This window comes from Mytilus edulis, chromosome 8, assembly GCF_963676685.1.
Source record: "Mytilus edulis chromosome 8, xbMytEdul2.2, whole genome shotgun sequence".
Classification (NCBI taxonomy): Eukaryota; Metazoa; Mollusca; class Bivalvia; order Mytilida; family Mytilidae; genus Mytilus; species Mytilus edulis.
The window spans coordinates 34,581,232-34,598,646 of record NC_092351.1 but is presented as its reverse complement, the minus strand read 5'-3'; the positions used below and the strand labels follow the sequence as shown (position 1 = coordinate 34,598,646).

The following is a 17,415-nucleotide window of genomic DNA, read 5'->3' as shown; positions in this document are numbered from 1 at the left end:
ATGTATTGCTGGTCATTTTTGTTTAAATTTTTCTACCTATCTTACATAATTGTTGAGATAATGGGTAAAAATATCATAAAAATCATAATATCCTGGTTATAACTTGGTAAACAGTCATCTGATGATTTTAGAGAAAATATTAAGTAGGAAGATCTCGACATTCTGAGCATTTTTGTCACTGTCTGATTTCCATGATCTAATATGGGTAGATATGAAACAAATGATGACTTTTACCCTGGCTGGCCTAATGTTCAATTTTCTGTGGGGTTACTTTTGTTGAATGACAATTTTTTTTTTTTATAAAAACTAACTTTATACTAAATATCCTAAGATTAACCCAACTTTGGTTGGAAGTGGTTCAGTAATTACAGCGGATTCCATCGAGTGTGTAAGCAAAGGTAGTTAGTATCCTAGGTTATCTTGCTTGCTAGCTGAGCTGTGAAGTCATTATGAGGTAAGGTAACAAATCTTTCTGTCTGTAGAACTAGGCTACTTCAACAGGAGGGTAAAATACCTTACCTAGTAATGACTTCACGGTTCAGGTAACAAGTAAGCTAACCAAAGATATTTCCTTTGCCCACACACTCAATGGAATCAGCTGAAAATAGAAAGTGTTTGATTGATTGATGGTTGCTTAATGCTGAGTGGCAAAAAGTTCATGCTTCTTCAGGACAAGCACATTAACAAAAAAAAAAGAATAGGAAGGTCCTATAATAGAGGTCAACTTGGTTGCAAATCTGGTAAATTTGCCTAACATGGGAAAGAGATTGTATTAGATAGGGACACAAATTAAGCCTTCAAGCTAACAGGCCACATGTCAAACTCAAAGATGTTGTTGCAAGGGTTCTTAAATTGCAGAGAGCGTAACACCCTCTACACAATCGGATTCAACATTCAAACTGGACATGTAGATCTTTGAAATAGTTTATAATAGATGTCTTCAGCCAAGTGGTGGCAGAAGCTCACATTGCCTTTTAGACATTGCGGTTCACTGTCAATTCAGAAGTTATTGCATGCATTTAATATTGCGATTTTGTCATTTTAGACTAAAATTTGGTTTTAATATTTGCGATATCGAGAAAAATCTTGTTTCATTTATATAAATAAATACAAAATGTGAGTTTTAATTGTTGCGATTATAACCCCCTTCATTTTTCGGAATAATAAAAACCTCGCAATAATAACAGAATTTACAGTATGTAGATTATAATTTATTTATAACTTAAATCCATTTTTTGTTGATATTTATCGTCAATATTGCTCATCATTCTTTGTGTTAAGTATCTCTATTTTTTTAGTTTTAGCCCAAAACACAAACAATAACAATCATCAAAAGGGCAAGATCTCTGATGTTTTATACTTACTGATTTATAAGCAGATCTTGTCTTGCTGATAATTTTTGCTGTAATACCAGGCATCGAACCTGCTTTGATAAAACTTTTCCTTGTACAAAGAGGGTTGTCTCACTGTGCATGTTCCAGTGGTTGGAACCCCCCCCCTTTTTTGGGACGATTAATGCATTTGAATGGAGACATGTAGTTAGAACCTCCCCTTTGTCCTGGGTTAGGAACCCTTTTTAAAATGGCTGGAACCTCCCCTGAATTGATTGATTGATGTTTAACACCATATTCAGCACTATTGTGCCATTTCATGGCAGTCAGTTTTTATCAATAGAGGAAGCCAGATTGTCTAGAGAACCACCAACCTATGCCTGGACAATATAACGGAATTTGATGAGACTGTTGTACAAAGTTAGAGGTTTAGCACTATAAAACCAGGTTTAATCCACCATTTTCTACATTTGAAAATGCTGTACCAAGTCAGGAATATGACAGTTGTTGTCCATTCGTTTTTGATGTGTTTTGTGATTTGATTTTGCCATGTGATTAGGGACTTTCCAATTTGATTTTCCTCTGAGTTCAGTATTTTTATGATTTTACTTTTTACTGGACACTGATAATCGTTGTCGAGTGCACCTGCCATATGCTTGATTTAAACTCACTTCCTCTGTTTTAACAGGCTAGTGATACAGTAGTTTGCTTATTTGGAACACTCAGACATCGAGGATCCCCATAGAAGCTTATAACATAAATTTAAAACTTCCAGCAAACAAGAAAGTAGTTGCATGGCTTACACATGTATACACTACTGCTTAATATTATCAAGCTACAAACCAAATATAAAATCATTCCTTTTCCTAGAATCCGAGGAAAGTTTAAAAGAAGTTTTCTAACAAAGGTCATTAAATAGACCTGCTTTTGCCATTGATGACCAATATAATATTGATCTTACAATTTCTACAAGATTCTTTGTACCTCCCCTTTTTAAATACAAAAATCTTAGTTCACAACTTTAAACTAACAATTGCCTTTACATGTCAAAAGAAATCAAAACCGTTTTGTCTTTTTCTCTTTAATAATATCTACAAGCTGAGACAGAACAATAGATTCACTAGATTTTTTCAATCTTATTAACATTTCTGTTTACAAATAAAACAACAAAATACCCATTCTACATTTTACTTTACAAACATCATACAAACTGAACAATTCAGAAAAGTAAGCCTATTTAGTCTCCTTTTTGTGTTATATGTCTTTTTAATGATATACATAAATGTCTATGCTATACATGGAAAAAGCTCCTTTGCATTTCATATATATAAATTTTCATAAGGTCAAAAATTGACTAAGCATAAATTTCAAAGATTTTTAACTTTTTCATTAAAATCTTCCAATTAATGTAATTACTATGAAGCCTCAAATCATCCATTATTACTTAAAGACAGTTTTTGTATAATAAGTTGTAATAAAATAACTATTACTATTGTTTAGTACATTTTACCTACAAAGAAAGGGATTGGGTATGAATCTCAATTCATATATGTTTAAGATGGTACATAATTAACACTACAGGGAGATAACTCTATAAAAATCAGCTGAACAATTTAATCACATTGCATTGTTGAGCAAATATTGACCTTCTCAATGATCAAAATAAGTGTTTGTCAAACTGTTATGTACCACAGTTTAGATCTGTCATCAACTTTTAGAAATTGAACTAATTTCTAAATATCTGTTTATAATCATTTTTCTGTATTCAAGGGTAAACTTTTTTTTTGTCTTTATAAAATAAAAGTTAATTAACCAATAAAACAGTTAACCTTATATTTTTTAAAGTAGTGTTTGCTACAATTAACCTTATTTTTAACACTAGACATAACTAACATAATAACTGCTTACAAAATATCAATATTTCATAACAATCTATTCAATCATCATAATATTAATGCTAAATCAATAAAAAACTAAAATATTATTGAATTGTACAAATCCTGTGTAAATATTTAACTCCACCTGGGAATTTCAATTCATATTCAAATTAATAATCAATTAATCACAAGACTTTTACTGCATCAATATTAAATGCTTATTCAGTGTATCAAAAGGCTGAAGTTTGAAAAAACAAACATGTTCTATGTATAAATACTGGTTATTAACATTAAAAAATACACCAAATTTAACTATTACTATGGATAGCTGAAAGTGGACTCAGCAAATAGGACCCTCAAAGTGATCCAGAATATCTCAATGCCACATACTTATCAATTAGAATATACACCTCCAACATTCTAAAAAAAAAAATCCTAAATCTAATTTCAATGAGCAATTCGAGTCAAACTTCATATAGACAATATATATATACAAACAATAATGGCATATTGACCATAACAAAATTGAAACTACTCTTTTCAATGTTAGAAGGTGTATTAAAAATCAAATCTCATCTTTTAACAAGATTTGACAAGTCAATGATGAATATTTATATGGATAATGAATTTCTGATACTTGAAGTTTTTTAAAGAAATTTTCTGCACTGAAAAAAAAAAACGAACTTGCACCAAGTTCCTTCAAGATCATTAAATGAAGTTTATTGTAACATTGCTTCTTTTTTATAACATATAAGTATTCTGGCACTTGTAAATGCTAAGTAGACCATGTATAGGTTTGACTTCATTGACTTTTACAGTTCTGTCAAACCTTTTACCTAGCAATACTGTATTATGTTTAATATAAACAGATTCAGATTGTCATCTAGTACAAATGTACTGATCAACATTAATTTTGTATCAAACAATAAAAAATTGTACAAAGAAAAAAATCCTTCTATTTCTAATATCTTTACACTTATCTTTTAAGCACTCTGAATAACTAGCCAAGTATTCATTAAAGTTGCTATTTTCCCATAACTTTTTGCATTCCTTCCCATTTTATGTATTAAACACAAAATCCCCCAGATGTAATTCAGATCTAAATATAAAGTTTATTTCAATTATTCATGTAAAAATGAAAAATGGCGCCATTGAACAATATGACAATAGATTGAAATAAATATTAAAAGTGACTATGAAAATGAAAATCTATCGTCCCATGCCGGACGACCGTCCCAAGCCTGATGACCGTCTGTAGGTCTGTACACTTTACCACTGCCTGGTCTGCTACCACGACTTACACGGCTAGCGGTAGACATTGTAGATTTAGCACTTCCTGGGCGAATTGAGCTGGCGTTAGATTTTGCACTTGTGGGCCTTGACCTTCTGCCTGGGGTCATTCCAAACGTTGAGGTGAGACTACTCGCACTTCTCATGTAAGTTGAGTCGAGCCTTTCTTGTTCCATCTGCTCATGCACAGCAGCTATCGGTACACCATATAATGTTGCTTTGGAATATTCATCTAATTGTTCCTTTCTTGACAATCCCCTGGATGCCTTTGCTTTCTGCAATCTATTGAGAAATTTCTGAAAAGAGAAAAGTAGAGACTTTTTGAATAGTGGTACACCCTGTTGTTCATAAATCATCTTATTATCTTATAATAATTTGTATTACAAAGTAAGAGCATACATATCTTGATAGCAAGTTTAGATAAAACTTATGTATATATTGGTGTACTTGTTTAATTCTTAAGGCACATACATATTTGTACAAGTGGTACAGTTTATATACACCCCTCTCAAGGTCCCTGTGCCTTATGTTCCACTTAGCAATTAGGACCTTCCAATTGACTGATAAAGAATTCTAGGTAGTCCATGGAATACCATATCAATGAAATGGACATAACTGGCATGTGTTAACATGATAAAAATACACATAGTTTGAATAAAATTTAAATACTAACTTAATATAAAACATAAAAGTTTTAAAACTTTATATCAATGTTAACTACAACTGCCATCTAGTGCACATTACAATAATTAAATCTTTTCAAATTTTAATGAAATCATTCAATGTAAATATGCTGGGAATTACAAATGAACAATCGTTATTGGAAAATAATTGCTTCATTTGCATTATCATCCCATCTCCTCAATTTTATAATTGGGAAAAATTTACTTTTCACGACACCTTTTGTGCAAATATGGATTTAATAATTACGAAATGTCAATATTTCTTCTATGATTCATTAACAACACCTTATTTAACTTGCCCAAAAACTGTGATGATTTTTATCTTATCTAAATATGTCTGGTGCTGATTACTCAAAGAATATTTATTTAAGAAGCGAATAAAGGGTTCATGCCTACACTGTTTTTTCTATACATGCAATTTTGGCAATTGTCCATAAATGCTGAGTTTAGATTAAACTGAATTATGTATATTTTATTTACACGGGTGGATTAATATCTAGATTTTCAGGTAGATTGAACACGATGACAGTCTGGAGCTACTAAGCTTCCGTCTATTGATTTTTCATGTTGACAGAGTGTATGAACAACAGTTTGGTAATTCACCAAAGTTACCATTATGACCTTTCCGCACACTTCTGCTTTTCAGACTTTAATATTTAATCTATAGTAAGATCACTATACAAAATAGGTTCTACATGAACAACCCTAATATGATAATGAATTGATATATATACCTTAAATGAGTTTCCACATTTTGAAAGCTTTTAAAGAGATTGCGGACGTAATTTAAATACTGAACAAATATACCTATCTCAAATACTAAGGCGACTTGAACTAGTGTAAATGTCTTAAAAGTTTCAAACAAGGTTTCGGCGAATAGTTTTTAAGATTCAATTATGTGTGGTTAAATGTACATAAAGGAAAACATTTACACTTTCACTCTGACAACCAAGTATAATTTATGTTTATTATTTACAATATGTAATGTTAAACAAGTTCAGAATAAAAAAATATCAGAAAACATTGTGTGATGAGCCTTAAAGAAACTTTATAGTGACCTCATGCTGACATATATTTTCACCCTAGAGCCATAGAGGATACATATAAAGCAAAATTTATTCATAAATCAATCTGTATCACCCAGCCTCAGTTTTACCAGTACATATGTACATGTGTTTATTATGATATAAAGTTCAGTTTGTTTTATAGTGATAATTTCTTTAAGGAAGTTTCCTTGCAATTTTTCATGTAGATAATGCAATATTTATGTATAATTTGCAACCAATGACTAGAGTGTAGAAACTGCAACATTTACATGTAACAGCACCAAAGCATACTCAAACAAGCTACTCAAGGCATTTCCATGCATTCAAAGTCAAAATATGATTTAACTCATTTCACAATCGATGATTTTCCTTACCTCTTCCTAACATATTACACAATTTTTTACTGGGACAAAATCAACGAGAGATTTATAAAGAAGTGGAAAGTAGGTACCAGTTGAGGCAATGAAAAATCATTTTAAGTGAAAGTAAAACAGACCATGGAAATACCAAAATGCCAAAAATACAAACAACAGTTTAAGATTGACTAAAAAGGGAAAGCCATATACATGTATACTCTAGTTGAGACTGAAATTTATGGATGACATTGTAGTAGCATACCAATGCAAGGATCAATGATTTACAGAAAAAAAGAAAATTTGTTGGCAAGACAATGAATCTCAAGACAACCCTCAACAGCTTATTCTCTGGTACTGAAATTCAAAGTCAGTATTACCCTGAAAGAACAGTCACTCTCAGCTCATATTTGTATGCACCAGAACATTTTTCAATTGCTGCATTTAATCTTTATATCAAAACTTAAATTCTCTCCAACCCATAAATAAATATAAACACTTTGAAGAATTGCAGATTTCACTGTATCCATGCATCCTAATCCAGTTGGTATAGGGCTATGAGACAACAAAACTTTTATCTGTTTTTGTGTTTTAAATTATAATTATCAAAGTTGGATTAAGGGTGGGGTGATGGGGCCCTATCCTCATATGGAGCTACATGTTTAAGAAGACTTTTAACTTTGCCACTCCAAAAAATTGTCTATTTAGGCCCATCCCCGTTTTCAAAATCCTTGATACACATTTGATCACAAAGGAAACTTTCAAACAATAAAATAAAGACAATAAACAATGCCATTCATGTGTAAAATGAAGTCATGGTTATAAATCTTATTTTTATTGTGGATCTTCCTCATCACTAATAAGTGATGTATCAACAAACAAAGTTTTTTTCTTTGATTTTTGGTTGCTTAGATCTGTACGTACATGTACATCAACACAAAATGTAACCGAAGTCATCCATGCATATAATGAAGGTCAGAGTGGAATTTTAATTATAACAGAATTTTTTTTATCAGTGACTTGAATAAGCTTAGATATGGACTTAAATAAGCTGAACCGGATGGATAAACAATTTGACAAAAGACTTTATATCCTATACCATGTAATTATATACCAAAGTTAATTTGGTGAATAAACATTGTCTAATGAAATGAAAGTATTGCCTCATTAAGTGTTTTAGGTATACTGAAGGAAAAAAAATGTAATATATATATATGTTCCGGACCATATGAGTATTTGGACCATACGGCTTTTACGCGTATGGTCATGACCATATAGGTATATACTCATATGGTCCGACCGTACGCGTATGGTCGGGGTAGTTAACAATCTGTTACAGTTTACTTTTAATACTTCTAAACTCTTCATATGGTATGACCATTCATTAAAAAGACGCTATCATATAAGTAATTTTATTATTGTATTATAATAAAAAGATAAGCTAAATAAAAATAAGAAGATTCACATAGTTAATTTTACTTAATTGTCAAATTTATAGTAAACACATTTTATACCAATGGTCATTATCGATGGTCATTACCGATTTGTTATTACGAGTGAATGGCAATATGTCGACTAAAAAAACAAATTTCAAAAATTTCTTTATGAACGGTTACACAAGTAGTCAGTGGAAAGTAACACAGTTTATTTACGTTGTCTTGTGAATATGGTGTATTGCAGCCATTTTACGAATGTCACCTAAGCCTACATGCAAGAATGTCACTAGCGATGAAAACTATCTACTGCATCAATATTTAATTTTTACGTAGCTTTTGGATTATAAAATTAATAAATTGTCATGTAATCATCACTTGTTTTTAGATAAAGTCTTTGTTTTGTTGAAACGTTGATGGTCCAAATACTCATATGGTCCGGCCCGTTAATAACCAAACGAGTATTATACTCATATGGTCCGACCATACGCGTATGGTCGGACCATATGAGTATACGCATATGGTCATGACCATACGCGTATGGTCCAAATACTCATATGGTCCGGAACATCTACCGGTATATGTATTATGACAATATGCTACAATGTACATGTTCAAAATATATCATAAAAAAGAACATATGTAAAAATTCAATTTCATCCGTATACCTACTTCCAGTATAATACTTTTTCTTTTTTTTCTTTTCGGTATATCAATAAATTATATTATATGTGTAATATTCTAACTTATTTTTGAACTTATGCATTGTGTAGTGTGTACTGGTTCAAATATAGAATTAAAATCTTTACTAGCACTTATATACCAATAAACCTAACCTTAAGGATTTTTTTACACCTAGTAATACATGTACACGTATGTTAGATTCAAGCTTTATTCTACATTCTGACCTTTTAAAGACATTTCACACTTTAGTTCATAATATTGAATAATAATTATTTTAAAACAATTTATTGTTTTTTTTTAATCTAAAACAAAAATATGTCCTAATAAAATACCATACCTTAAGGTCAGATAACAAACTAGAGGCTCTCAAGAGCCTGTATCGCTCACCTGATTCTACTTGGGTTTTTAAAATCATATAAAAAAATATAAAATTTGGCTAAAAGTGACAACACAACCTCATTTATAAGGAAAGGAACATGTTTAATTTCATTCAAAAGTCCCCCACTGGCGGCCATCTTGGATGACGGATCGGCTACAAAGTAACAACACTTGGTCAGCATCACATAAGGAACATTCATGCCATGTTTGGTTTCATTCCATTCAGTGGTTCACTAGAAGAAGTGATTTGTATGCATTTCCAATAGGGTCCTATGTTAAACTAAGTCACCCGCTGGCGGCCATCTTGGATAATGGATCAGCTACAAAGTAACTACACTTGGTCAGCACTCCATAAGGAACATTCATGCTATGTTTGGTTTAATTCCATTTAGTGGTTCTCTAGAAGAAGTCATTTGTATGCATTTCCAATAGGGTCCTATGTTAAACTAAGTCCCCGGCTGGCGGCCATCTTGGATGATGGATCAGCAACAAAGTAACAACACTTGGTCAGCACCTCATAAGGAACATTCATGCCATGTTTGGTTTCATTCCATTCAGTGGTTCTCTAAAAGAAGTCATTTGTATGCATTTCCCATAGGGTCCTATGTTAAACTAAGTCCCCTGCTGGGGGCCATCTTTGATGATGGATCGGCTACAAAGTAACAACACTTGGTCAGCACCACATAAGGAACATTCATGCCATGTTTGGTTTCATTCCATTCAGTGGTTCACTAGAAGAAGTCATTTGTATGCATTTCCAATAGGGTCCTATGTTAAACTAAGTCCCCGCTGGCGGCCATCTTGGATAATAGATCGGCTACAAAGTAACAACACTTGGTCAGCACTCCATAAGGAACATTCATGCAATGTTTGGTTTCATTCCATTTGGTGGTTCTCTAGAAGAAGTCATTTGTATGCATTTCCCATAGGGTCCTATGTTAAACTAAGTCCCCCGCTGGAGGCCATCTTGGATGATGGATCGGCTACAAAGTAACAACACTTGGTCAGCACCCCATAAGGATAATTCATGCTATGTTTGGTTTTATTCCATTCAGTGGTTCTCTAAAAGAAGTCATTTGTATGCATTTCCCATAGGGTCCTATGTTAAACTAAGTCCCCGGATGGCGGCCATCTTGGATGATGGATCGGCTACAAAGTAACAACACTTGGTCAGCACCTCATAAGGAACATTCATGCCATGTTTGGTTTCATTCCATTCAGTGGTTCTCTAAAAGAAGTCATTTGTATGCATTTCCCATAGGGTCCTATGTTAAACTAAGTCCCCGGCTGGCGGCCATCTTGGATGATGGATCGGCTACAAAGTAACAACACTTGGTCAGCACCTCATAAGGAACATTCATGCCATGTTTGGTTTCATTCCATTCAGTGGTTCTCTAAAAGAAGTCATTTGTATGCATTTCCCATAGCGTCCTATGTTAAACTAAGTCCCCCGCTGGCGGCCATCTTGGATGATGGATCGGCTACAAAGTAACAACACTTGGTCAGCACCTCATAAGGAACATTCATGCCATGTTTGGTTCCATTCCATTCAGTGGTTCTCTAGAAGAAGTTCAAAATGTAAATTGTTAACGACGACGACGACGGACGACGGACGACGACGACGGACGACGGACGCCAAGTGGTGAGAAAAGCTCACTTGGCCCTTCGGGCCAGGTGAGCTAATAAAAGGATTAATTAAAAATCTATTCATTTTTATATCTTTTTAATTCATTTAACTTTCTTATAAAATTTATTTTAAATATATATATATCTTTACAATGGATGGTTAACTTACATGTACATACAAATGTATAATGATTCAATGTATTCAATGAATGCACTAGTACTAGGTAGTATTTTAAAAAGAATTATAATTTGAATGGAACAATTTATTTTTATTAACTAGGAATGGGAGAATACATGACATTTACATGTACAACTGCTGGTTAACTGAGCACTTATTCCTTCAAGTATCATGCATTTATAATCATCAGATCAAAAGGACAGGGTGTGATAAAGATCCTTTTTTGCCAGCAAAATATATTTTTTTATTGAAATTTGAACTTTTAATTCAAGATTTCCATCTAGACTAATTTTAAATGGAGGTAAGCTGCATCACTTATCAGACATTTTTGCCAAAAATAAATTGATACAATATATGCAACAAGTTTATTTGGTGAAAATAGGAGTCTGGGGGTAGCTACAATGTAGATCTTGACACGTTGAATACTGGCATTTCTGCTTTGTCATTATCTATTATAGTTTCCAAGATATAAGACTAAGGCCAACTAAAATTAATTAGTAGATTTTCATCCAAATTTTTGAAAAAAATGGGGCGGGTGGGAGGATTTTATTTTTTTATTTTTATTTCCAAATTAATTGAAACAGGAAGTTTGGAAGGAAACACAATTTTTAACGGTTACCGGAAACGGAGATGAACAAATCCGGAAATCGAAAATTTTTCAAAATAAAAAAAATCGGGGCGGGACGATTTCAGAGGGGCGGGCGGGGATGAAAATCTACCAATTAATTTTAATTGGCCTAACTCACTATATAATGATATAAGATAAGATAAGATAAGATATTTTATTTTCCAATTATGGGCCCCAAAGGGCATAAACATTACAACATCAATATTTTTTTCATAATACAATACAAACAATGAGATAAAAAAAAAAAAAAAAAGTTAAACGAGAACTATTTAAGTTCTTAAAGAATACGTAGATAAAGAATCTATAGTATGTTTTTTTTTAATACTAATGCATTTTATTGCAAGTGTGGTTGATATAGATAACAAACAAGCAGCCCAAAAAGAAAAAAAGAAAAATAGATATCCACATATGTATAGTACACAAAAAGTTGGATCAATTAAATATATAATAATTAGCCAAAAAGAAAGTAGAAATTAAACATGTCAATGACTCATCCTGTGTCAGCAGCAAATAGGAAAGCATTATGGTTTCCTAAAGGCAGCTGACACCAGGGGGCGATACCTTATGGGCCATAGGCATGTAAAATGTGTGTAAATGTCTCTTTCCTACCTGTATCAAAAGCAAACAAGGAAGCATCATAGGTAACTTGAATGCAGTTGATACCAGGGGACGATGCCTCAAGGATATAAGAGAACATTTGAATAAATAATATATCTTAACAATTATTTTTTTTTTTTTTAATCGGCTAGTATGTTTGTGATATTCAGATGAATATAATTTTCTATGTCCAATCAAATGTATATACACACATAGATTTCCTTTAACTAATCTTCACTAAGGAAGATGTTTGTATATAAAATTACATATTATTTTAAGTAACTCAACATTTTCTACACTAAATAACCAGATAATTTTGCTTTGACTGTTCATATGATTAAAATAAGAATTATATTGTGCAATACTAGCTAACATACAATTTCTATCATCCTCAAATTTGTTACAATCAAATAGAAAATGAGCCTCATCTTCGACAGTATTGGAAGAACATTTATTACATATTCTGTTAATTCGGGGAATACCCTGATATCTACCTAATTCTATTTGTAATCTATGAGAAGATACACGTAATTTAGTAAAACTTCTTCTAAGTTCAAAATTCTTGATCAATGTTAGATATTTTTCAAAACCAAAATTTGTTTTATATAAAAGGTAGGTTTTCAGTTTACTGTCTGAAAATTTATCTATTTGTTTTTTCCAACAGCTAATAAACAATATTGATAGCTTGGTTTGTATATATTTCTTAAATTTGTATAAGGATTCACAAAATGGAGCATTTATGGCATTTGTATAGTCAATACCAAGTATTTTAAAAACAACATTTATTGAACCATACCATGATGTTATATTCATGTGATGTAGTGTCTTTGATTGTGTATATGCCTCTTTTAATAGAGGAAAATTATTACCTAAATTCTCTAATCTATACCAGTACAATAACATTCCTTTTATAATATTAAAATATATTGGAAATCTTCCAAGTTCAGATAACACTGCAGCATTTGTTGTTTTCTTGTGTACCCCAAGTATAAATTTACAAAATTTTATATGAAGTTTCTCACAGGGTAAACCTGAATACAATTTTTCAAAAGATATATCTTCCTTCTTACATTTAGAGGAAAGAGAATTAAACATCCCCCATATTTCGCTACCATATAATAAAATAGGTTTTACAGTGTGGTCAAAAACATGAATACTTGTTTTTACACCAGGATTAAGTGATAAAAGATCTTTCCTTAATTTGAAATGAGCTTTCAGGGATTTTTTGTATAGTTCATTTTGAGCATAACTGAATGAACCAGATGAGCTTAAATATAAACCTAGGTATTTGTATTTTGAAACACATTCCAGATTTATATTCTGAAATGTGAATATCTGTTTTACATGTCTGCCTGCCTTGTTGAAAATCAGCACCTTTGTCTTATTAGTATTCACATTGAGACACCAATCTTTGCAAAATTTATCAAGCATTCCCAGCTTTTCTCGTAGTCCTTCAGCTGATGTAGATAATAAAACAATATCATCAGCATACATTAAACAATGTAGATCTTTGTCATTGACATTAACTGGGTCTCTAGTATCTGACAAATATCTGGGCAAATCATTTATGAATATCTTGAATAAATTCGGACTGAGGTTGTCACCTTGTTTGACTCCAATATCTAATGGGAAAAAATCACTTACTTGATTTTGAATTTTGACACATGATTTGCTAATTTCATACATACTTTTAATAATGTTATAAAAATAAGACCCAGCCCCAATATCTAGTAGTTTAATCTTGATCCCTGTATGTATAACAGTATCAAAAGCCTTCTGAAAATCAACAAAATAACTAGAATAAAAGAATAAACAACAAACCCTTAGAATTATATATTATTCAAAGATTTTTTAAAGTTCATGGTTTAGTTAATACATGTATGTACTGTGAATTAATCCAATTTTCATGAATAAATGAAACTTGTATATTTGTGCCTATTGTGGATATTCTTGGTTTTGCCAAAGTCTGCATACAAGACTATACAAAATTTGTCATTGTTTAACATTAAATGTAATTATCATTTGACTTATATAATTAATTACATTTTATTTCAAAGTGACAGTGTCAATTTTTCATCCTATATAATTTTATCACTCTCAAATATACACATGTATAAATTACATTAGTATATATATATGTACTAATTAGTTAAATATAATACATGTACATGTATCACTGAACATGCTGGAAGTGTGATAAATAAGAAATCAAAACATGCAGAACTGTGACATGTCATCATGATGGTCATATTAACATCTGTCTATCAGATACATGTAAATCAATATTTTTTCTATCTTCATTTATTCACCATTATCATAATTAAGATTCTGTATATAAATATATCAGGTATACAAAATACAAGCTCACTGCATACCATGCCTACTTAGTACTAAGGCTACTTGACTAGCATGACTAGACCAAGCATAAAATTCAATTAGCAATGAGCATTTAAAAATATTAAATTGACATGCCTTTTTTTCAATGCTAGTATTACAATCATAAACAACTCTTTTAGATACATGTACAAGATAAAATTGAGAATGGAAATGGGGAATGTGTCAAAGAGACAACAACCCGACCAAATAAAAAACAACAGCAGAGGGTCACCAACAGGTCTTCAATGTAGCGAGAAATTCCCGCACCCGGAGGCGTCCTTCAGCTGGCCCCTAAACAAATATATACTAGTCCAGTGATAATGAACGCCATACTAATTTCCAAATTGTACACAAGAAACTAAAATTAAAATAATACAAGACTAACAAAGGCCAGAGGCTCCTGACTTGGGACAGGCGCAAAAATGCGGTGGGGTTTAACATGTTTGTGAGATCTCAACCCTCCCCCTATACCTCTAACCAATGTAGAAAAGTAAACGCATAACAATACACACATTAAAATTCAGTTCAAGAGAAGTCCGAGTCTGATGTCAGAAGATGTAACCAAAGAAAATAAACAAAATGACAATAATACATAAATAACAACAGACTACTAGTAGTTAACTGACATGCCAGCTCCAGACTTCAATTAAACTGACTGAAAGATTATGATTTCATCATATGAACATCAGACACAATCCTTCCAAGAGAACTGCCAAATGTATTTCTTGGTATTGTACAGTACATATTAGTACATGTATATAATTATATTGACGTACATGATGTACATGTATATATGCTTGCTGTTTTTTTTTCATTTTCATCCCTAATAGTTTATATTTAAAAGTAAAAAAAAGTAACCTACATTTGTAGAGGGAACATGTAAGTGGACATACATGTGACTAACAGAGAAAATGTCAACTCAGTAAACCAGGAGCATGAGAAAGACAGGGACTTTAATAATATCTCATACTCATGCAATGCTATCTGTATAGTGAAAAAATCCATTAAAAAAATAAGATTTTTGTCACAAAATTTCTGACTTTAAAGTGTGTAACGGTTTCAAATCAAGCACACACAATTGTATATATACCTAACAAATGTAAAATGTAGTTACTAATAGATACAATAGTATACAAGTACACCTACACACAAAGTTACAAGTGTCTATGCAAATGGGAATTTCAGTTTAATACATGTATCTGCTTGACTGACTGAATGCAGTGAATTTTGGCTTTTTCATGAATAATGAAAAATATGATCTATACTTTTAATTCAAAATGAATAATATATTTCATGTATTTAGAACATACAAATGGTGTTTTTTTCTCTGCTTGCTCCAAGCCTACTTTTAAATCAATGGTATACAAATGCAACTCAAAGTAACAACTGAAACAAAACCAACATACTTGTACATCTACAATGAGATCATTTTTATTATGTTTATTTGTACTCATGCACTGAAAATTGTTTGGTACATGTACATGTACATGACAATCTGGTGTAGGTACACTTTTTGGACTAACTTGAGAAGATGATCTATATACATGTACATGATATACAACAATGTACAAAATGTATGTCACTCACTTTTAAAATTAATTTATAAATTATTTTGAATTGTTTCAAGTTTTCATGACTAACTTTTACTATTATGGAATAAAGGAATTTTGCACTGACCTAAGTGACCTTAGTTGTTTGAAAAAATATATTTGAACTCTGTTGGATAGTTGTCTTGTTGACAATCATACCACATCTCTTTATTCTATAAAATCAAAAAAATGTTTTACCATGTCATACATGTACATGTACATGTACATTGTATATGCATGTGTAAGTATTTAATCATTTTCTGTAACTGTTTATACTGAAACTAAAATTTACCATATTTTCTTGTTCTATTTTAGACTGTTGTTTTCTCCTGTTAACTGCTGAGGATGTCAGTCTATCAACTCTTGGAACTTGATGTTGAATTTTGGGTTGCTGTCGCTTTTGTTTTGGTCCTATTTGATGCATTATTTGTTGTAAGAGTCTTTGGTTCTCCTTTTCAATGTCTGTTATGCGACTTTTATCAAATGAATAATGATTTTTTTGTCCTCCTTTTGAATTGGGAGGTTCAAACATCACTCTTCTGGTATTTGATTTCAGTCTCTCTTGTTTGTCTATTTCTGATACAGCATCCATTAACAATCGAAGATCAATTTTATCACTTTGTAGTTTTATTTCGCCATCCCCTGACTGTGTTTGTGACGAGTTATATTGCACATTGTTGAGTCCTTGTTTTTGTGACCTACTAGGTGTTGAACGTGGTGAATTTAATGGTGAAACATCCGTTATTTCACTGTCTGAATCAGATTTATCTTTTGATCTATTCCTGAATTTTGCAGATTTCGGTCTTGTTTCATTATTGTTATTTGATGACCCATTAATTTCCCAAGCCTGTGTTTTCTGACTCTTTTTTGACGAAACACTTTTTGTATTTTTCTGACGAGAACTCTCCTCATCTTCAAAATCTTCATCTGATGAACCATAAGAATATGCACTAGAACTTCCAGATTCTGAATATTTCTTTGTGACAACTACCGGTTTATTTTTACTGTAACTTTTTTTCCCCTTGCTCCTTGCAGTCTCATCATCACTACCACTTGAATCGGTCCAGCTGTCACTGTCACTGGTGTAGGAGTCAGAGCCAGAGGAAGAAATGTGTCCATTTTTTGTTCCCCCTTTTTGAGGGGGACGGTTTTTCACAATCACATGTGGAACATGATGAACCTGAACCTGTTCATCGTCCCTAGGTGTGTCGAAGAAATTATAATCGACATCTGCATTCTTTTTTGACATGATTTACAAACCTTTTTTCCCCTTCACTTCATATCAACCATACTGTTGTTTGATAGCAACTACTTACGTCACGTTTATGTCTCGTCTGATCACGCAC

The 17,415-nt window shown here is 32.0% G+C and overlaps 1 protein-coding gene across 1 annotated transcript; it reads right to left on the bottom strand.

Moving 5' to 3' along the window:
• Positions 1-2,396: 2,396 nt before the first annotated feature.
• Positions 2,397-17,410, bottom strand: LOC139485444 (cilia- and flagella-associated protein 97-like). Its single transcript, XM_071269938.1, has 2 exons — positions 16,362-17,410; positions 2,397-4,794 (listed from the first exon to the last, which is right to left on the bottom strand). The coding sequence occupies exons 1-2, from the start codon at positions 17,316-17,318 to the stop codon at positions 4,402-4,404; spliced, it is 1,350 nt and encodes a 449-aa protein (XP_071126039.1). The 5' UTR covers positions 17,319-17,410; the 3' UTR covers positions 2,397-4,401.
• Between the last annotated feature and the right edge of the window lie 5 nt (positions 17,411-17,415).

Bases quoted from the DNA above. Each gene is read 5' to 3' on its own strand.
- LOC139485444 (XM_071269938.1), bottom strand. From the start codon at position 17,318: ATGTCAAAAAAGAATGCAGATGTCGATTATAATTTCTTCGACACACCT. The intron at 4,795-16,361 runs GTAAATTTTAGT...TTCTCTTTTCAG, and splicing joins AAATAGAACAAGAAAATATG to AAATTTCTCAATAGATTGCA.